Consider the following 22,201-nt stretch of genomic DNA (forward strand, 5'->3'; position numbering starts at 1 on the left):
AGATCCATCTCCAGTGACGAGGGGCAGAACAGGGCTTTTGCAATTCCTTTTTTCATGTAGAGACATGGTCATATTTTTTTTTTTTATTCTTCTATAAGACAGAAAAATAAACCACAGGGAAAAAAAGCTTTTTCCTGCTGGAGCCTAGTGCAAGCAGCTATCCAACAAGTCCGCTCCAGTAGCACTGAAAGCAACTTGCAGATACACAACTTTCATCTCTGAGTCAAGGGGAGGAATTTCAGATGCAGCCAGCATTTTCTTGGCCATCAGATCTCCCCTGAGGATTAGGTTTTTGTTTAATAAATCACTCCATTTTTTCAGGTGTTACATACAGTCCCTGCTTTATTTGCCTGACAAAACTGAAGCTACAGACTTTGCTGTGCAAGTGGACTTGCATGTTTTATTTCAGTTTTAACTGTCCTTTGACACTGATTAGAACAGCTCAGCCTCTACCACCTTGATACCATCTGTTAGGGAGGAGATGGACACAGATCTACTTTAGTCTGGTTTTGCTTATGTGGTACTTGTGGATGTCTTTGAGGGGCAAACCCAGAGCAGGCAGGAAGCTCCCACCAGCTTCAGGGGACAAGTGGGCACCTCTGAGGAAGCTGATGCCACTCTTGCCTTTCTCATGCCCAGAAGGTAACCACAGGAGAGTCTAAAACAGCTTTTCATTAACAGGATTCTCTCTCTCTGATTCTGGAATCTGATGGTTAGATTTCTATATGCTGTTTTAGAGCTGCTGTCTTGCTGGTGACACCAGCCCTGCACGGTGCCTGGGGACTTTGTGCCCTGCTTTGCCACTGGAGCCTCGCAGGTGCCTTTGCCCCACTGGGGAGAGAACAAAGTGCCTTGTGCCTTTGCAGTCGATCTGAACGGAAGGACAGGAAAATCCTATAAAAGTGAAGCAGTATAACCTGCAAACCCAGTAAAGTGGAAATCAATGAAGCAGCCAAAAGGTGCCATTACAGCTGGCTCAGTGCAAGTTCTCGTGTATGAGGAGTTACAAAGCGATCTCATCGTTCGTCCCACAGGGGAAATGAGGGAAATGGCTGCGCAGGCTCCTGCCAGGCCAAGCTGCCAGCTGCCTTTGTTTGCATCTGGGGAGTGTGTGGGTGTGCCACTTATGAAGGGCAAAGCCACGTCTCCAGCAGAAGTGAATGTTGCAGCATTTCTGAGAAAGAGAGGGCATGATTTATGTTTGGAATGAGATTTGAGCTACTCCAGTCTAGGCCTCAGATCTGGGCCTTGTGAGGCCTTCCAAGCCTTTGACTCAGTAAGAATTTAGAAATTCTGTTAGAAATTTTGTTAAGGTGACTACAAAGTAATGCGCTATCTGAGTGTGAATTAGGGTAGACCTGCAGTGTGAAAAGCCTGACCACCTTAAGACAAAGACAAACAATGTTAGCTTGCCAATGAGAGTGCCTTTGTAAACTATATGGAAGTGTATATAAACTGCCATCTTCTCTCTAAGAAATGGAGAACGTTGCATTAACCATATTGGTTTGACGTCCATTCTGTCCTGTCCAGCTTTCCTTTTTTATGAGGACCCTGGTTTCAAGTGAACAGCTGGGGCTCAGTCCTGAGAAGGGGACACCTCAGCTCTGCTCTTTAGCTGAGCAGATTAAAGTTCTGAGCTGAAACACAAGAAACAGTTCCTTTCCCACATTCTAATTTTCTTCTGAATCCTGTACCTGTGTCCTCTTGGGATCCAGAGCTTTAGGGCACCACATCACCCATGAGGGTACCCAGTGTGCTCTTGCTCCTTCCCAGCAATATGTGTTCCACTTTGATCCCAGCGGTGGTGGCACCAGGGGACTGTCTAGCTGAGGAGCCCACTTGTGATGTGGCCAGTAGCAAATGTCTATAGGTTGCTAAAGATAAAGGCAGATTAAAAAGAGATGCCCTTAATACACTCTCCCAAAACCCAGCAGGTGTCAGGGACTGGAAAGGATATGTGTGAATGAGTGATGTTCTGCAGGGCCCCTCTGGTCTGTGTGTGTGCCTGCCTGACTCAAGCCTGCTGCCTCTGGGTCTTTGCTTGGCTGAGCAACATGTTTGCAGATGCTGGAAAGCGTTTTTAGAATGTGTTTAAAAATACATATTTTTCACTTCTTCCCTCTCATTATTTATGTAATGCCCTTTCCCTTTTCCACTGTATATTAGATTTTCATATGTAAATGTATTCTCCGTCTGCCTCCAGAGAAATCCACCTTTTGCCTTCTCAGCTTACAGTACATTCTTTGCTCGGGCTAATCTATCCATCTTCAGGTTTCTGCAGTTCTTGTTGTGGCCACAATTAATTCTGTAAGAGCTCAGTGTGGTGCTGCTTTGTTCACTGGGCCTGCAGAGCAGCACTCTGTGACAGACCCAGGGGAAAAACTGGGTAAAACTAATCCAGCCTCTGCTCCCAGTGCCCACCTTTGTTCAACCAAGCACACTGAAATCCCAAAGGTTCCTGATTCCCAAAGCAAGGCACCTGCTGCCAGGTTATGAAAAGGTAACTCTGGTCATATAGGAAGGGCTCTGAGTCTGGGGAGACAATTCAACAACAGGCTTGGAAGGAGAAGGTTCATCCTCTTTGGTCATTCCTTGCAACTTTTAGTGGTTTTCGAAGTAGAACTAAGTCTGCTTAGTCCTCCTTGTGTCCATCAAAGTTAATTTTTATCACTTTTATAGCTCTACTGGGAATCTTTTCCCCGGTGCAGGTAACTGTAGAAAATTTACACTTGTGGTGCAGTCTTCTTGCTGGGCCTGGAAAGGTTTCTGACCTCCACGTCTGCAGTTGTCATGACGGGGAAGAAAGCAGCCATCTCCCAGGCTCTGGGGAGCTCAGCCTGCTCCTGGGTAAAGCAGCCACACTCTGATAATGATGCAGTTTCTCTATTTCCCCTGCACAACCCTTACAGCTCTAAATAGCAAACCGGAGAATGAAGTGATTTTCTGTTTCTGCTTTTTTTACCTCCTTGCTGGTGCTGTGTGAGCTGTTGGTGGACAGCTGAAACTCTCCTTCAGGGCCATGGTGAAAAGTCTGGTGTTTGGTGAGTTGATAAGGACAGCAGGAAACAGTGCAGTGCTGCCTGAGTTAATTCTGCTGGGGTACATGCCTGCTTGACTCTGGTTCATGCATTCTAGATTTTACTCTCCTTATGTTTATTTTTTCATCCTCTTTGCAATCAAGCCTCTCCTCTGGTTTGTCTCTTGTCTTGCACATGAGTGAAGGTGGAATCTTCTGCATATTTCTGTTCAATTCTAGCTGTATTTAACATTGGTTAATTCTGTAACAATTGAGGGCCATAATGCAGTGAATATTTTTTGAGCTGACTGGGGAACTCACACTCATGGGAAGGACATACTTTGAATAATAATGACGAAGCACATCATATTCTGAGGTAACATCTTGAGAACTATTCTGATAAATCCCAAGTAATTCATTAATGAAACAAGATCATCTGATCCTTGCAGTGTTTCTCCAGGAACCCATTTGTTTTTCCCCAGGAGGAAAAGAGGCATTATCCAGGGAGTATTAGTAGGTTCATTTTGATGCAAAGAGAACTCCAAGCTCCTTACAGCATATTAAGAAAATTAAAGAAAGGAAAGCCAGCCAACAAAGCCACCCACTCAGTCTGTGCTGTGCACTGAATTTAGGAACCCTTCAGGCAATCCTGAAGCAGGAGCTGTGTGCTCCTGCCAATAACTCCTCTCTTTGTCAGCCTGACAGGTTCTTTCAAGTCAATTCCACAGGTTTTTGCTGTTCCATCAGTTCTACTGGAGAACTGCAAAACTGGCCCTGGGCCTGGGGAGATTAGTTTGTGGTTAAGCAAGAACCATCAGCCATCAGGGTAATTAAGGGACTGAGATATGGGCTCATCACTGTGGAGGGCAAACAGTCTGCTTCCCTCTGTGCAGGTTTGTACTTTTTACCAGAAAAATCCAGACCTGGCCTCATTCTGCTCTTCTAAATTAGTCTATTCCTTTGAAGTTTGTGGGTATCTCATTGCTGCAAGGAAGAGAAAAAGGAGATACCATGAAATAGTGGGAGGGTTTAACCCCGTGTTCCACCTGGGCTCGTGGTGCTGCTGCAGAGAGCACGAGTGCCCTGCACTCAGAGCTGCAGTGGAACGAGGGAAATGGTGCCACCAACACCCTGATCAAGTGTTCAAGCAGCCTGCTGCTGCCACAAACACCTAAGCTTCAATCTAATGGATTTTTTCCTTGTTTTATGTCTTTTCTTAAAGTCTGAAAAGACACACAATCCAATTCAATGGCATCAAAATGAGTCCTGAGGCCATAAATTGTTGCGTCCAACAAATAAGAGAAAGGGTCAAACTGTTTGGTTCCTTGGGGGTTTCCAGCTGCCAAAGCATCAGATCTAGTCTTAAGACATGTTAGAAGACAGTTTTATCAAAACAAGATTATATGAATGTATGACCTAATAATTACATGAATTATGTGACCTAGGGCATCTTTTGTAGCAAGGTCATTTATGTGCTCTCATCATCTACTCAAATCTGTTTAGTAATGTTTTTGGGTTTCTTTTTGGCTTTTCAGGCAGGATCAGGCTTTGGGTAGTATAAAGTATCTAGAGAATTTTAAAGTAGGAATTAGATTTGTCCTCGCAAATGCTTGTCTTTTCTTTTTTTTTTTTTTTGGCTGACAATTATAACAGCCAAATTTAGTGCCATATTTTACCCTCTCCAGGTAATCCTGTGAGGTTCTGAGAACCAGTTATATTTTGTGGAACACTTTGTGTGCTCCTTTCTGTGCTTACTTGTTGGGAAGAAAAGAAAAGAACAGAAGTGAGAGTACTCAGGGCTGCAATTTTGAACTGACCAGCAGCACTGGTTGTCTCTGTGACCAAAAGTCTTTCCATCCTGACCTCTACAGGGCTGATTTTCAAAAAGTGCTTATCTTTAGTGAAGAGTGGGCTGGGAATGTACTGTCAATGGCTCAGATCTCACTAGTGACAGCTGAGTAAGAGCAGAAAAATTTCAGAATTTTACTCAACACCTAGCCTTTTGTGGCCACTTGCCATGTTTCCAACTACAGTCAGCTCCAATGAGCTTTCATGAGTTTGTTTAGAAAATCCATCTGCTGCTTTTGGCCCCAGAGATGCCAGTTTTGCTGCCCTGCAAATCTGGCCATTGCTACCTCAAGTTGAACACACTAAGATAGCAGACTCTGGTAGCAACTTGCCAAAAATCAGCAGTGCTAGAGACTGAGATCTGGCATTCTGGCTCCTGATCCCACATCCCAGTCACTAGGAATGCCAACTTTAATTATGTTTTACTGGCAATGTATATCTATATCTTTTCAGCACTGAATTGGGATGTTGTGCTCCAGCCAAGCACCAGCAGCCACATATCCTTCAAAGCAGATGTGAATCTTTTTATGAGGAAGGAGCAACAGCTCATAAAAATACATAGGAAATCCCAAACACTCATCACTTAGCAACTTTCTACACTGAACTGATTGTACTTCTAGACTGCTGATTTGTGACTGACTATTCCAGTCACATCCATTTCACTGTGTATTCTCCCTGTTTGAAATGCATCTGGAGTGTCAGGGTCTGGAACTCTTTGGTGTTCAGAGGCCTTGTTTGCATGGTCTAAATGTAGAAGTCTCTCAAAAACAGTAGGATAGCGCACATGAAAGGCAGTGGTGTAAATGTGCCTCCTCTATGTGGAATATAAATATTGGACATAATATTATGTCCAATCAGCAGACACATTAAAATGGGAAACAAGGTCTACCTCGTGGTATTGTATGGTCCATTTCCTTACCCAGGAGTCCCTGAATGCTTTCCCAAATCTTCACTGAAGTTGCAATCCCAGTAGATGCCAAATGTCATTTGAGGCTGTGATGGCAGAAATGCCTCCTGTATCCTTACAATGATGTGAACGGGATTTTTATGAGTGTATAATTCTGGAAAACATTTGAAATGTTTGGGCACCAGAATGGTCAGAGTCATTTTGTCATAGAGCTGGGATGCAGTAGAACAACAGGCACTCACTGTCCCCACACCCTGTGATCTGCTGATGTGTTTGGAGAGGGCTGTCACACACTTGTGGTCCTCCACCAGAAACTTCAGTCCCCTCAGTTAGATCATTACATGCAAAAGAAGATATCTGGGAAACCTGGAAGGGTGGAGGTGCTGGGATGCCCTGACTTGGGTCAGCAAGTGACAGAGCAGTTTCTCTCTCATACTGACAGAACCCAGCTGGGAGGTTCCAGACTGCTGTTCCCATTGCTTCCCATGGATTTGTGTTCCAGCCACTCCAGATTCCAGATTAATTATTTGTGAAACCCTAGGCTAACTGGAGGTGGGAGGGAGGGAGGGAATGGTTGGGAATGATGGGTTTTTTAAATCTTCTTTAAATCAATTACTGTATGTGCTTACCACGCACATTAAAATTTAAAAAAATCCACAGTGCTTTGCTCTGCCATTTGAAGTATTTGTTGCCAGTCATTCTCAATTCCTTTGCAGGCAGCCCCTCCAGCAGAAGCCTGGTTTTCTCTGGAGCTGACATTAGCTCTGTTCCACTAGGTTGGCAAAATGCAGTGAGGATTGCGTTCCCTGGGAGACTGGCTGTTTTCCATTTATTTCACTGCTCTGGAAACAGGCCTAGCTGTAATGGCCTAACATATCTTAGAACAGGAAAATTACTAATTCAAGTCAGTGAGCATATTTTCATTTTAAAAGAGTAACAAATTAAATAAACTCCCTGCATTTTGCATTTCAGACCTCAGTGTTTCATCTGCTGTAATCTAATTCACCCATTCATTTCCTGCACATTCATTTTATCCCATTATTTGAGATTTCCTTTGCTTTTAATCCTGTGTTTTGAAGAGACCAAGAGTTACAGCAGAGAATAGATGAGAGACTAAACAGTAAATAAAAGAACAAACATGCCGGAATATAGCTTGTTGTGTTTCTAATCAATCTGCTTATTGCAGCTGGATCCTTGGTTAGGTGTGCAACTTTTCTGTCTCAGGTTGATTAAAACTTATTTAAAAATAAGTGAAGTGGGGCTGTGTGCACAGTTCACCAGGTACTAACTGTTGGTTTGGATTTTAGGGGCTTTTTTACAATAGCAATTATGGTTGCAGGTTTGGTTGGTTTTAACCAACCAAACTCATGCAACAAGATCTTACTTAGCACTGAAATATTTACCTTTCTAGCTGGGGAAAAACTGCTGTGTGATCAAAAGGTTTGATACTCCAAGAGAATCAATGAGTCTTTTTCTTTCTGTACCCTTCAGAAATAATCTAACCTGGGATGTCCTTCCTAGAGCTGTCTCATCTGCCTTGGGTGGCTCTGATGTGTTTTGCCATGGGCAATTGTTGTTTAGTTGTTGTCTCCCTTGAGACCTTCCTGTCCCCAGGAACCACTGGGGAAAATTGTTCACTTCTCTGCATTTTCAAAACCCCTGATTGTTTTTCATCGTGTGCCACCCACAGGCCTGTGCAGGTCCCCTCTGAGCCTTTCCTGGGGAAAGTCTAAATGAAGTCTGAACATCAGCAGAGAAAGCAGGAGAAGAGTCTGACCTGAAAAGTGGGCTCTGAGGGATGCTCACTCAGGTTTTGTGCAAAGTGCTGCGTCCCTCTTTCCCTCACTTGCCTTGCTGGGTATGTTTAGGATGTCCAAAGAGGGGGCTCAGGGAAAACAGACACTGTTCTGGATCTTCCCAGTCTCAATTGCAGAAACTACTGAGAGAGGCATATGCATGCAGATGTACACCAGTTTGGGCACGTGGAAACTGGTGATATAATTCAGACATCATATTTCCCTTCATGTAACACCATAAAAACAGGTGCCTGTTTTAGGTTTGCAGTGCTTCTTCACCAGCAGTATTAGCTTTTATAATTTTGATGAAATAAACCTTGGTTTTGCCATGGATTCCAAAGGGACCTTTGGAAAGATAAAACAACCTATTAATAGAGCATTCAAAATCTATAGATTCTTTCTGGATTGATGTTAGCATCACCCTTCTTCTCTCCTTCCCCTGCCCAAGAAACATGTTTCTAAAAAAGGGTGCAATACTACAAACAAAACACGTTGGAGTTTCTCAATCTGTTTTTCCACATTAGGAGGAGGAGCAGAACTGTAAGAAGGGGCAGAGTCGGCGTCTGTGATGATCTTGTGCATATGGACCCCTCTGTGATGATCTTTTGTAGGCATAATTTTGGTGACAGCATGATGTTAGATCATGTCAGTAACCTCACTATGAGTCAGCTCTGCTCGTTTATCACCCTTCACATGCTTTTATTTTTGTTCTTGTGTTGTGCTGAATATTGAGGCCTTTCAGAACAAGGCATTTTTGGACCATTTCTGCCTGTTGAGCTCTGCTGGGGGCTGCACTGAAGGAGCAGCTATGTGTTCTCTGGAGCCTGCTCTGGCACAGCATTGCTGTGGCCTGTGCTGGGCAGGGTCAGTGGGAGTGTGACACCTTTCCCACCATGCTGGGGTGGAGAAGAGGGTCCATCTGTCTTTTTCATGTTTTGTTTTATTGTTTTGGTTGATGGGTTTTTTCCTGCACTGCCATGAGACAGGGCACAGGCTGAACAGACGAGGGCTCGGTTGCTGAAGGAGAAACAATTCTCAGGCAAATGGTGGCACAGTGGTGGCTTGCTGTCATTTATTCTGTGTATTGTACTTGGAGACAGGATATTATAACTGCTTGACCATTATCACCTGGTTTTGTTTTTTTTTTCACTATCACATTAAAAAAAACACTCCAAAAAACCTAACCCCATATTTTTTGCTTTCTTACTCTCCACTGAAACATAACTATAATGTCATTCACATTGGATGCAGTCTCCTTTAACAGTACATTTCAATAGTTTCATGTGAGCATAAGCATTTGGGACTCCTTTACATTTCTTTTCCAGTGAATAGATCCTATGGCTGTTAGAGCCCAATTGTCACATTCTCTTTAGCCTGCAGGCTGTGGTGAGCTGACTGAAGGATACCAGCAGCTACTCAGCATTAGGAAATGGGTTTGAAAACATAAATTATTTCCTTCTTGGCATATACTAGATACAGTGCAGGGTATGTTTGCATTAGCAGTTGCCATATTGCATTAGGATCCGTGCTGATTAGATTTTCACTAATAGGAGCAGGGCAAATGTATTATATAGTTGCACAATTAAATATATTGTCAGAATGAGGGTGAAAGGATGGAGTAATGGAAAAAGCAGGGGATAAGGCTGGCTTTTCTTTGGAAGGAGCAAATGTGGAGAGGTCATGGTAGAGCCAGCAGGAAGTTTAAACAGAGTTTAAGGAGGTTGGTTGAGGAAATGTCTTGACAGTACAGTGGAAATGACACGTTATGGAGGAGTGAATGATTAACTTGCTTAAGAAGAACCAGCAGATAATTTGGGCTGGGCAGAAAGATGCCACAGGACCTAACATTGAAGCAGATGAGAGTTGCTGAGCTACAGAAGGCAGGAGAAATTTGAAAAAGAGCATTCAGCCTTGAGAAAGAATAATGACAAGGAAGTGACTCAGAGTAGAAGGGGTTTGGTTCAGATTTAGTGCAGTTTCAGTGAAACTGGGTTTACCAAGAAATTAGTTTTTTAATAGTCTGACATTTTCAAGTGTCAATGTGGCTGTGTCTCTAATACTTGCAGTTGTGAGTATTGTTTTCCCTTTTCTTGGTTTTCAATTCTTTCTTCCCTTTTGCTTGCAACTACGAAAAGCTCATTGAAGTTAATGTAAAGACTTTGGTGGATTTTTAGTGGACTATGAATAAGCCTCTTCTTGTGTCATGGCTGAATGCTGACTTCTGAGCTGTTCTGGTTCCAGGCAGCATCTATAATTACACATTATTATTTGAAATATAAAGATTTTAATTGCTTTCCAGTAAGCTTGAGAGGAAAATAATCCATATTGTTTTGCTTCTTCTAATTGGAGAACTTTTCCACACTGTAATGTGTCTCGGTAGGCCCGTTCCATCACATTCTCTATTTCATTTTGAAGTCTCTTGAAGAGATAATACTTCGTTATTTGGCTATTTTCCTTGATCTCCAGACACAGAGGTTTGTGTTTTTCAATAATGCTTGTCTTATTTTTCATAGCTGATGTGACTGGTTCAGATTGGATTATTTCCTTTGACCCAAACTGGGGCTACAGTTCGAAGATCCAACCAATCTGTGGGCAGCCCTTTTTTTTCTTTAATAGCAGACTAATTGGCAGACCAATTAATCTGCTCATCTGTGAAAAGAAAATTTATGGCAATAAGTAGTTCTATTTCCAGAAGTCATTCTCTAAAGTAACATTACACTGGCCTTGTTTACTTCATGCCCTGCAACACGATGCAGTGCCTCAACAGTACCACAGGTCAATTAGTGGACAATTTAAGCAATTATTAGCCACTAACAAGGGTGACTGGCATCATTACCCTTCCTGTTTACCAGAAAACTGTTATTTTAATACAAAGATCAACAAATAAATTAGGGCATCTGTTGTATTGCCATGTCTGCCTTGAAGTAAATGATGTTAAATGGGCTTTGGTTGCTGCCAAATTCTTAACCCCAGCCTAATGAGATACACTGATATGTCTCTTGCTGATTACAGGAGCTGTAAAATTTAGTTTGTGTTGATTTATTAACAGGAGGATCAAGTTCTCAGCAACAGTCTTTTTTGTTTAATACTCTGATATCTATCTTTTTATTTTAAACATTATTGATCTGGACTAATTCAGACAGTCCAGAACTATTGGGTTCCTCTGAAAGACAAAGTTATTTCCTAGTTATATTGATTATTTGGATACTTACAATAATTTTAGGATGAGGTTTGTGTATGTAAATGTATGCTTTCCTCTCATGCTTTTCTCATGCTCCTTAGAACTGCCTCTACTTCCAGGTTAGAATTCTGAGAGTTATTTTTAACACTTCTTTGGTATTTGTACAATAGGGTAAGGCTTCTTCAGTCTTAAGTGACTGTCTAAGTATGAAAATCAAGTAAATCTCCTTTTGATGGGTAACTTGATGGTAACTTGCAGCAGTCCAAGCAGATTGGGGTGCCTGGGGAGGTGCTGGGTCATGTTTGACACCAAGCTCTCGGTGTCCAAAATCAGGTCCTTTAGCTGGGTGTGGTAGTGAATCAGGCATGTCAAACCCTCACCCACTGCATGTTTATGTGCAGCCTTCCACATCATTGCATGTTCTTTCTCAGGGAATAGTCATTGCCTGTGGAAGCTGAGAACTGCAGCTTCCAGTTGCCAAGATGCTCCTGCCAACCTCTGTGAGTGAGGCTGTGTCAGTACCGGGGGAAATGAGCAGAACCTGGACAAGCCTCTCCACTGGCACCGTGACAGCCGCAGCAAAGCCCTGAGAGTTTGGGCTCTTGTGTCACCTCCTGAAAGAAAAGCAGTCCTGTTAGCCCTGAGGTATTCCCAGTCCTCCCCGCTGCCTGAGGAGCTGTGGCATGTGCCTGCCTGGTGTGCTGCCAAGGCCTTTGCTGAAGCAATGATCCACAATGCACACGATGCAATATTTGTGCTGGTTTTATTTCCACTTGAAGGGTCTATCTAACCTGGGAAAAAACTTGTTCTGGACACACAGATTTCTGAATCGTTAACTCCTCCAGGTGTTTTAGAAAACATGAACTGATGTGGTGTTTGAGTTTGGTTGAGTCAAGTTGAAAGCTCTTTCAGACTAAAACCAGCACAGGGTCTTTAGAAACCAAGGACTAAGTGAGGGGTTTTTTCCCTTTAAGTGATTTTGAGCCCTCCAGGTGCGAGTACTGTGGATTATGTTTCAGACACTGCCAGGAAACAGTCAGAGCAGCAGTTTAACATAGCTAAGCTTTTTGTGTTTGCATACAGTTAGGAAATCTGGTTATTCAGGATCCAACTGTGTCCCCGTCGTTCCTTCGTGTTCTTGCTGTTGGATAATGAACAAAAATCACAACACCAGCCAAAAAGCAGATCAATGTTCAGTTTCCTTCATCGAGAGGAGGTAATTGCAGGAACATTTCCTGAGCAATATAATTATGTATATGCTAATTTGCCTCAGAAGTTCAGGTTTGGTTTCTTCTCGAATGGAAGATCTGGTTACAGAAAGTTTCTCTCTCCTCTTCAGGATTAGTCACTGAGACATGAAAAAGTTGCTGATATTTAGAGTCAACTATACCTTGATCATCTCAGACATTTCAGAAGCCTCATTTTTCTCCATGTGCCTCAGAAACTTAGAATTAATTCCAACAGCAGTCTAGGTTCAGACTTTCTGGTATTTGAAATACAAAGTGGGCTTTAAGAAATTAGCTAAATGAAGGAGTCATGCAGAATGTGAGATTTTGGTCTCATCTTTAATGCATGTTTGAGCCAAGTTGTAAATAACTGTGTTTAACCTGGCATGAATGGGGTTTAGGGGCTCTTTTTAATACTTTGATTGAATCACAAAAAATCAGGTCTGATTTTTGATAGCTAGATAGCCCAGGCTATCCCTTGTATGCTGAATTATTGCTTGTTATAGCTATTCCCTGAGGCTTTACCCTGTCTAGTGTTAAATGTTTCTGATGATGGGATTCCACTCTTACCCTGGAGAGACAATTCCACACTCTAATAGAGCTCACCATTACTGAAATTTTACTGATGAGCAGCCTTAATTTTTCTCTCCTTAATTTTATCCTGTTACTAGACCATAGTGATTGATTTATTCTGGGGAAATTCAGTAAATGGTTCCTGCTTCACAGGATGGACCTTACAATAAATAGCAAATTGTCATGACCTATCTGTGGGTGTCCCGAGATTACACAGGAACTCAATTTATCTCAACATTAATTCCCTGGAAGCTATTTCTGTCAGTACCAACTCAGTGGAGGGATGAGCAGTGAATTTAACTGCCAGATTCCTGCCCCAGCACCAGCACCAGCCCTGAGCTCAGGCAATGTTCAGGCTCTGGTGCTGTGATGTGCCCAAAGGAAGAGCATTTAGGATCTGCTTCCCTGTCACGTGCCTGAGTTCCACACTAAAGGACTGATGAGATGGAGTTACTCCTGGTTTTTATGAGTGTAAAAGAAGTGAAGAATATGACCTCATAAATTCCAGTCCACCAGTAGCACAATATTCCTGTGCCCAGTGCACATATTGTGCAACTCTCCAAATTTTTGGGAGGCCTTTTGCAGCTCTTCATTGATGCAGATGATTTGAAATCTTCTGTGTTCATACATCATGGCTAGGTCTGGGTGTATGCTGAAATGAATTTGAAATGGCTCATCTCAACAAATTTCCACTCACAAGGTGAGCTGCAGTGTGAGCCCTGTGCAGGCTGGGTGTGAGGGGTATCTTCATTTCTCCTTTAGGAGCAGAAGGGTTTTGTTATGGTGGCTTAGCTGGTGAGTAACTTCTCCCTCTGTGGAAACTCAAAGTGTCTGGTAATGCAGCCGTGGTGTACTTGAATTATGAGGACAGATTCAGGTTTTTCTCCTTGAAGTTCCCGGCGTTTTAAGCAGGTGGCAGGTGCTACGTGATTGCAAGTGGTTTGTTCTGTTGGAAGCAGGAGCAGTGCCAGGAGCCAGGAGGAAACATCATTCTAATATTTTCTATGTGAAATTTCAAGCAGATATCTGGAAATCACTGATGTCACCGATATTCCTCTTCAAACTCCTTTTTAATTGTTTTTTTCTCAGGTATAATTGATTTCCTCGTGAGCCACCATCCAATTGCAAAAGTACTGAGAGACCACCTGGTTTTCAAGATTGCTCCCATGCTCAATCCTGATGGAGTTTACCTAGGAAATTACAGGTATGGTGTGGGGAATGAACCCATGTATTGTTATATTTGCCTTTTATACCTTGCACTATTTTGTCATTGAATTCTATATGGCTTGCTTCAATTCATTCAACTTAAACTGGAGATTCTCACGTGGCCATGTGCTTCCTGAAATTCCCACTTAGGAAAGGGACAAATAGGGATCTTTTTTGCTTCAGGAGGTAGAGAGCAACTCTCCAAAACAGCAGGGTATCTGTTCTACCTCCAGCAGGCCTCTTCTAGGTGTGGGAGTTAATGTCAGCTTAGAGTTAGACCTTCGCAGTGTTTTATAAATGCACTCATTATGCTGCTCATCAGCCTCTTTGTAAATGTGTCAGTCAATCACAGCTCCCTTAAACTACCCAGATCATCCATTAAAGTCACAGATTTCACTCTGTTATTGTACTGTAATAGATAGGCATACATGGAATGGAATAATCATTCCAGCCTATGCTAATTTTGCTCCATTTTAGTATTTGAATTACTACTTTGCCACCTCCTCTGTTGAGATCGTATTCAGATAATCTTTTGTTTTCCCTAAAATTGTTTGCTCTAAATGCATTTATTTACAAAATAAATGTGCTGCTGGAGGTGATAATGAAAAGCAGTTGATTAGCTGATGATTTGTTTGTGGGGGCAATTACATGTACCACACAGTTCTCTGGAGAAGCCCCTGAGAAATGAAATATACTGCATGTGGTTTTGCTTACAGTGCAAGACTAAATAACACAATTCACTTTGTAGCCAGGCTACCTTGAGCTTTGATCTAATTAGGTATTGCATTGCTAAGCAGAATAAGGCTGGGTTATTGTATGGGTGAGGAGACCACTGAGGAAGAAGATAGAAGGTACAGAAAATGGGGCTGCTGACAGTTCTTTGTTGAGGAAACAGCCTCAAGTTGTGCCAGGGGAGTTTTAGATTAAGTACTAGAAAAAAAAATCTTTACTGAAAGAGTGATCAGGCATTGGAATAGGCTGCCCAAAGCAGTGGTGGAATCACTGTCCCTGGAAGTGATAAAAAAATGTGTAGATGTGGTACATAGGGACATGGATTAGCAGTGCTGGGCTAATGGCTGGACTCAGTGGTTTTAGAGGTCTTTTCCAGCATTTATGATCCTGTGATCTGTGCTCCTTACCCCTCCTTTTCTTTGCTCATTGTTAAGCTGAAGCAGCAGGGAGTAGTGGAGGTGATTTCAACAGTGGGGTGTTCTGAGTGTTTCTGTCTGGGTGTTGTGAGTGAAACTTCTGAGAACACGTTGTGTCCTTCCAGCTGCAGTGATGCTCACTCAGCTCTTGGCAAATCCCAAATCAGCCAGTGATGCTGCAGGGACGGCATCAGCACCAGGAATTTATCATAATGGGTCACCATACAGGAATAAAGCCCCAAAATGGCTCTAGAGTCTGATACTATATCACTTTCCTTTCTTCTAGGTGCTGTGCATATAAGCAAACTCCAGCTGCAATTAAGCAGCTTTTGTTTTCCCCCTAAGTTCACTTGCCCTGTAGGATTTTTCCCCTGCTCTGTTATTTATAGTTTTTGAGAGACGTGCAGCTTTTTATAGGCATTCGTATGGCTTAGAATTTGAAAAGCCTTTTGGGAACCCAGGTAGTGGGAAAGGGCATGTGAATTAATTTGGAATTGCTGAGCTTGATGGTGTACTCTTGGTTTAACTTTCCATGATATGCAGGATTTTCAACCCTCCTGAACTAAAGAGAATTTTAATGAGCTAGTTGAAAAAAAAAACCAAAAAACAAAAAACATTTGATTTTCTTGCAATTCTTCACTGTATTTACAAATGGCCTAATGTAACTAATAACTTAAAAATTAGGATAATAAGCAAAATGCTACCTGTTATCTTGAGAAGAATATTAAAAAGCCTAGTAATGTGTCAGCATTGCAGTTAACTAGTGCTGAGTGAATAATTTGCAGCAAACACTTTATTTCCTGCTCATACAAAATCCAAAAGCACATCACAATTTATTTACTTGAATTTACTGGATGAATGTCTAAAAAAATCTCTAAGGATCACTTGCCTGTATTTGAAAATTTAACTCTGAGGCTTCTTAGTGATTGGCTAGATAACTCTGCTTCATCTCTTTTGGTCTTTGTTCAGATTAGCACATAAATAGGACTTTCAGAAGTCTTCCACATAGTGAGGACCTATTGGCTGGGGATAACCCCCTGCTTTTGCAAACAGATTGCCACATGCAGCAAGAGCAGTTTTAGGCATTTGAACTTCTTCCTCTTATCTCCCTCTTTCTCAAAGCAGCAGCTGGTGACTATTTCTTTGGTTCATTGAAGGTTCACATTCAGACTATGCAAGCTAAGATAATGAAATGGGTAATTAAACCTCATGCTTGAGTTTGTAAATTGATCTCCTGCCAGTGTGAGGAGGGGATTTTCTTTTACCCCACCAGAGCACAGCCTTGCACAACTGGCAAAGTGCACTGTTGGATGCACTTGGCTGTCTTCTGGAATCCCAGGCACAGCGGGCACCATGAGGAGCTGAGAGTGTCAGCAGCTCTGGGAGAAGGGGTGGGATGGGCTCGTTCTCCTGGCACCAGCACAGGAACCACTCACTAGGCCAGGCTGATATGGTAACTGCTGGCTGGGGAGGTTTTCTTCATTGCCATTTTTGGGGATGCAGGACTGACTGAGGGCCTGAGTCCTGTGCTCTCATCCAAAATTCTCTTTCCTTTGTTGTTGTGAACTGAGGTTTAGGAGTTTGAGCCAAATCTGCAAGGATGCTACCAAGAATTGCTTGTTTTCCACAAACTGTTGCTCATTCGCAAGAGAACAGACAAATGGGCTGTGAGTCTGACTTGGATGTGGTGAAAGTTTCCTCACCAGAAATAAGTGAGTTTGGGACTGCATCTATAAAGCACAAAGTCACCTGTGAGGAAAGTTGTTTATATGTTGCATGTATATTCAGATGGCCCTAAAAGAAATGGTCATGGAAATGAATGTCAGTGCTAGACTTTACTGATTTATTCAAGTTTATGCAAGAGTTTAAGACTTTTTATTCCTATACAATTAGGAATGAGAAGACAAGGTGCCTTGCGGGATGTACAGGGGAGATTAAGCAGCTCCTATAATTCAGAAGGTTTAGAAAGCCTATACACAATTTGAACAAAAGTTTTTGTGTGTTTTGGGTTTTTTTCTAAACTATTTTTTTTTTCAGTGGAAAAAACACCCTCCAAGTCCTTTCTTTGCTGCATGATTATACCCAGCTCCTCCTGAAATACAGAATGATGACAGGTACCTGCTGTTCACTGTGGCCAAGGATGTAGAGTCTTTCCCAAAACAAGGAGACAGGTTTCTTCCTTTTCTTGAAGTCTTTAAAGCCTGGTATCATCACACTTCTAAGTGTAGCTCCCTTTGCAGTTACAGCGTATAGATGATGTTATGCTTCATGGCCTTGTTAATTAAATTGCCCAGGAAGATGCCATTGTTTGACCCAGTTAAAACAGGGAGTCTTGGGCATAATTTTCCCTTATTTCTAGCTGGCATCTTGTCCTCATCTCTCACCTGATTAGAAAGACCCCTTTTGCTGGGGGTAGTGCACAACCTGATCTTTAGCTTTAAAAGAACGTGGCACAAAAATAAAAATTTTTGTGAGTTTCTCCATAACACTAATCTCACCCTCTCTGATGGATTAAACTGTGAAACAGCTTTAGGAAATAAAGGAAAACTAGTGCAGTGAAGAGAGGTTTCTCAACTTTTCTCCCTCTGTTTGCAGTACAGCATTATCATATTGCCATCCCCAGGGAGAAGGGGTAGACTAAGGGGAGGGAAAAAAAATGTTCTTGATTTAAAAGTCGTTCATCCTCAGGCTTGGCCTGAACTTTCCTTTATCGAGAGCTTGTTCTTAAGCTGGCATTCTGCAGCTGAATGCTGAAATGTGTCCCTGCAGGCGAGATGACTGTACCACACCGTCTTAGATTAGTTCCAATTTGTCAGCCTCACCTTTCAGAGGCAAAATCCTACACTGGCACCAAAAGGGATGTGTTGCTTAGTCTGGGAAGCTCTTCACTGAGGCACCCCAGAAAAGCCATGACAAGGCAGATGAAATATCCTGACCGTACTCTAAAGGCTCTGTCACATGCCCCAGTGAGCGCTCCCGTTCCTTGGCTTTTCTGTGTTCCTTCTCTGGCGGAGCTGTGACAGTGTCAGCCTTCAGTAAATTAAAGCCATGAATTAGCTGAAATGTTCTGAAATCCCACCGCTGCCGTATCCTTCTAGCCTGATTGTAGGGACTGCAAGAATTTGTGTGAATGGGGAGGAGAGGGCACACACCGATTCCAATCCATTCTCATTTCACTGTCAGTGACAATATTTTTGAGCTCAACGCCATCCTTACCTCTTGTTTGCGATAAGGGTTAACAGATTAATTTGTTGGACAGAAAGGAGGCCAGCCTTGCTCAGACTGGAAAACCAAATTCACCATAAGCAGTGTCGGTGTTTATATGAAAGCTGTGTCGGGATTTCATGTTTTGAGCAAATGGTATATTTTTGTCTTAGAAATCTAGTTTTGTAAAGACTTAAATAGTTTGTAGAAGGGAGTTGAATGTAGCAAACCATTTTGAGTAAAAAAAAAAAGTGAAGGCTTGAGAAACGTTTTAAATCATTCATACCAATATTTTATAAAGGACAATCTTATTTCTTTTTTGTTTGTTAATGGCAAGATTTGTTTAAAACCTGACCTTTTCTAAACATTCCTTTTGAAAGATCTGAAAAAAAATCAGAAAACTAGGCTCTGGATCAGGTGAAATATTTCAGATTTATCTTGAACATGTTTTTCTGGACTTTATTTCTGTGACTCAAGAAATGGTCAGAAATTCATGTTCGCATGTAATTCATAAGGGTTTTTTAACAGTAAGGGCCCATGTAGATTTTAACCAAATTATTTTATTACTTATGTACTTTTGGGGGTACTGGATATGTCAGGTGGTTCTTACTATCACTTATTCAGTTTGTAAGACACAGCTCCACACATGCAGACCATTATTTGTTTGCCTCTTCATTATTTTTCACCTATTTTCCTGGCAGAGAAGGTTTTTCACACCCCCCCCCCCTTAACTTCATTTAATACATGTGAAATTCATGCATTTCCTTAAATTGAAAAACAGAGTATCCATCTCAGATGACAAGATGAAGCTCTCAATGGAGTTTATTTTTCCTAATTAGGCGTTTGTCATTGTGTATTCTATATAGCAATGTATAAGTAAACAATCGTGGATCTTTTGAATAAATTTATTGGTTTTATTTATGTTACTGGGCATAAAAAAATCTATAATTACCAGGTACAGCAGCAATATAACTGGTATTTAATGACAATTACTTTTTGTTACCATAGAAATGAGTCCAAAGTAGTTACCTATAATTTCTCATTTCCAAACCTCACACATGTTGTATTGCAGTATTACCATAGTAATTGCCTATTAGTCATCATAAAATAAGCAGTTACCCAGAAGATATCAGGATAGTGTGAAATTTCTCATCTTACTCAAAACTTGCAGCACATGCCACTTCTCGTCTCCCTTTAGTGGGATTTTTGCCTGAATGACAAGAATGTCCCTTGCACTTTGGCCCAAGGGAAGGAGGGATGTGGCTGGGAGAGGATTGTGCTCTGTAAACACACTGAGGTGTGCTCCCTCCTTGGAAAACACAGAACTGTTTCTCATTATTGAAAACCAGGGATTTCTCAAGCCCATGAAATGGAGGTTCATTCCTTGCCATGCATTTCCTATTTATATTTTTTTCTAATTCAGTTGTGACCAAAGCAGAGGCTACATGCCCTGGGGAGGGCTGGGAGCCCAGCTATGTGTGCCAGACCCAACAAACCCAGGATGCACTAATGCAACCCCAGTGCAGGATGCTTCCTGCACTTCTCCTCAGCAGCTCCTCTTACACCTTGCTTGACTTTTTAATTTGGATTGCACGTTACGAGGCCAGCGAGTCTCTCCCTGAGCCTGCCTAGATCTGACATCAGCTGGGAATGGCCATTTCCATGATTCACCTTCTCCCAGGAGCCTGGAGGAGAGGCAGGGCAGAAGCTTTCTCCTCCCCCAGCTCTTGCTTGGCATTGAGGATGGGTAAGGAATCTTTTCTTCTGTCCTTCCCTCATCCAGCACATCCCAGCTCTTGTGCTGTGCCAGTCTGGGGTTCTGGGAAGCAAATTCAGTGGTGGATGCACAGCTGTGACCCAGGTTTGCTCTGGGCAGCAGCAATGGAAAAGCCCAAGGAGAAGCAGAGTTATCTCTGGCCCTTACATGCACCTGGCTTGTGGCATTGCCATTCCTTTCCCACATGGAAGTGCTCTGTCCCACATGGCTTTTATTGCCCAGAGAGTGTTGTCACCACAGGACAGCTACAGGCCTTGCTGCTTTGCTCACCATTACTTAAAAAAAAATCTCCCTTGTTAAAAAAAAAAAAAAAAAAGTTGTCAACCTTTATCTTAAAACAAATGCTAGGTTTGCAAAAGGGTTCCTATCTATTGCTGTTGAAATGCTCTTTATATTGATGTGGTAACTGCTCATTTAAACCATATTACAGCTCCTGAGTATTTTTCAGTTGCTATTGATGTGACAAATTCTCTTGCACAGAGGACTGCACCAATCAATAGAGTCAGTATATGTGCTTTAACAACAAAGCCACATGCCTTGGGGTTCCAGTTGAATCTGAACGTTTTAGTAGCATTAAATAAAGCTATATTTATTTTGCTTTTGGTGCAAGGGAAAAAAAATCCCAACCCAACCTAATTTAATACAACTTGTTGGAAAGGTTTGAAGGCAGCATTATGGGCCATTTCCAAATGTGATGAATACCTAACTAGTGTCAGAGCTGCTATTTTGTTTTTGTAAGCGAATTCTTCTCTTTTAGTTAGATTGATCTGGAGCTACAGAGTAGCCTTTTATTTTTAGACGAGCGGGGAGAGAAGTCATAACAAGAAATACTGAAATCATAGCTCTTTTTATAGCTGCCACTATTCCACTGAGAATGAGACATGATGTCCTTAAAGAGACAGGGATATTTATTTTCCATTTAAATAGCACCATTTGTGATTATTACCTTTGAGCCATTATGCAGAGAATAAGCATCCAGCTCATGAATCCCAGCCAAGTGAATCAAAGTTTTGTACCTAAGTGCCATTTATGTCTGTAAGCTGCTGTAGGAGCCTATTCTTGACCTTCACTGACTTTATTTGTTTTGCATACCTTTATCTTCGTGAATGTATTTGTAATTAACAGGGGTGTTAAAGACAGTTTGGTTGGAATATTTGTTTCTCTTTTTTTTCTCTCCTGAATAGCTGATTTTAGGCCTGAATAATCCCATCTGGATTTCTTAGATTTACTTTCAGTTAAGTAACTAAACATATTTGGCTTTCTTCTCTTTTTTTTAAAATTTCCTCTATAAATCTGGCTTGTATCTCTGGTGGTTGGAGTTCTTAGTTCTGTTCATAGCAGCAAACAAAGGACTGAATTCTCCAGTGGATTATATTATTATTTTTTAATTTTGTGAACAACTTAGTAAACTTCTGGCAATGCGCTGTGGATCTTTGTTTTGGTTGAGAGAGGGGAGTGTCAGTGCAGGGGCAAAGGGCAGCAGAGATGTCCTTTGGGTGCTTCTCCCAAGAGGAGATGGTCTGTGATAGGGTGTAGGTGTCACAAGTGGGGACAATCCCCATTCCAACCCCTGCTTGTGTCCCCCCTTCCCCCAAACAAGGCTGGTGCTGCTCCTGCTTTGCTGAGGGTTCCCTGGGGCAGGGAGGTGCCCAGAGGTGGCCCTTGCCATGAGCACTGTGACTCAGGAGCATGTTGTTTGGGCTGTGTTTGCCTTGCCAGCAGCATCAGTAGTTCTCAACACACCTGGGAGCAAATCCCAGACCCTGAAGTGTTGATGAGGCTGAGCTCCATTCCAGCTCTGTGTTCTCCTGTCCTGGTAAGAAGGAGCTGCATCCATCCCTGGGGACAGCTGAGGCTGTAAAGAGGGATTTAAGATGTCCTTGTGCTCCAGTTATTGAGTTGGGCTGTTCCCTAGGTAGACTCCTCCATTCTACCCCATCTTCAGGAGTTACTGTGGGAGAGATCTCTCTGTCCTGACTCCTGGTGAGGAGTGCAGGGTCACTGAAGTACTTGGCAGTACTTCCTGAATTCCTGGAGAAGGCTCTGGGGAGACCTTATTGCTGCCTTTCAGTACTTCAAGGGGGCTTATAAAAAGATGGGGACAGGCTTTTTAGCAGGGCCTGTAGCAATAAAACAAAACAATTGCTAATGGTTTTAAAGTAAAGGAAAGCAGATTCAGACTAGATATAATGAAATAAATTTTTAGGATGAGGGTGGTGGAACACAGGCACAGGTTGTCCAAAGAGGTGGTGAAAGCCTTGTCCCTGAAAACTTTCAAGGCCATGTTGGACAGGAGTCTGAGCAACGTGACCTAGTTAA

The 22,201-nt window shown here is 42.2% G+C and overlaps 1 protein-coding gene across 2 annotated transcripts in view; it reads left to right on the forward strand.

Moving 5' to 3' along the window:
• BEND5 (BEN domain containing 5) overlaps positions 1-22,201 on the forward strand; it is an 878,609-nt gene that overhangs the window by 684,316 nt on the left and 172,092 nt on the right. For both annotated transcript variants that reach the window (XM_072932490.1, XM_030278790.4), the window contains one exon: positions 13,637-13,751. In XM_072932490.1, coding sequence (XP_072788591.1) covers positions 13,637-13,751 — 115 coding nt within the window. The remainder of the gene's footprint in view (positions 1-13,636; positions 13,752-22,201) is intronic.

The sequence above is a fragment of the Taeniopygia guttata genome, chromosome 8, assembly GCF_048771995.1.
Source record: "Taeniopygia guttata chromosome 8, bTaeGut7.mat, whole genome shotgun sequence".
In the NCBI taxonomy this organism is placed as follows: Eukaryota; Metazoa; Chordata; class Aves; order Passeriformes; family Estrildidae; genus Taeniopygia; species Taeniopygia guttata.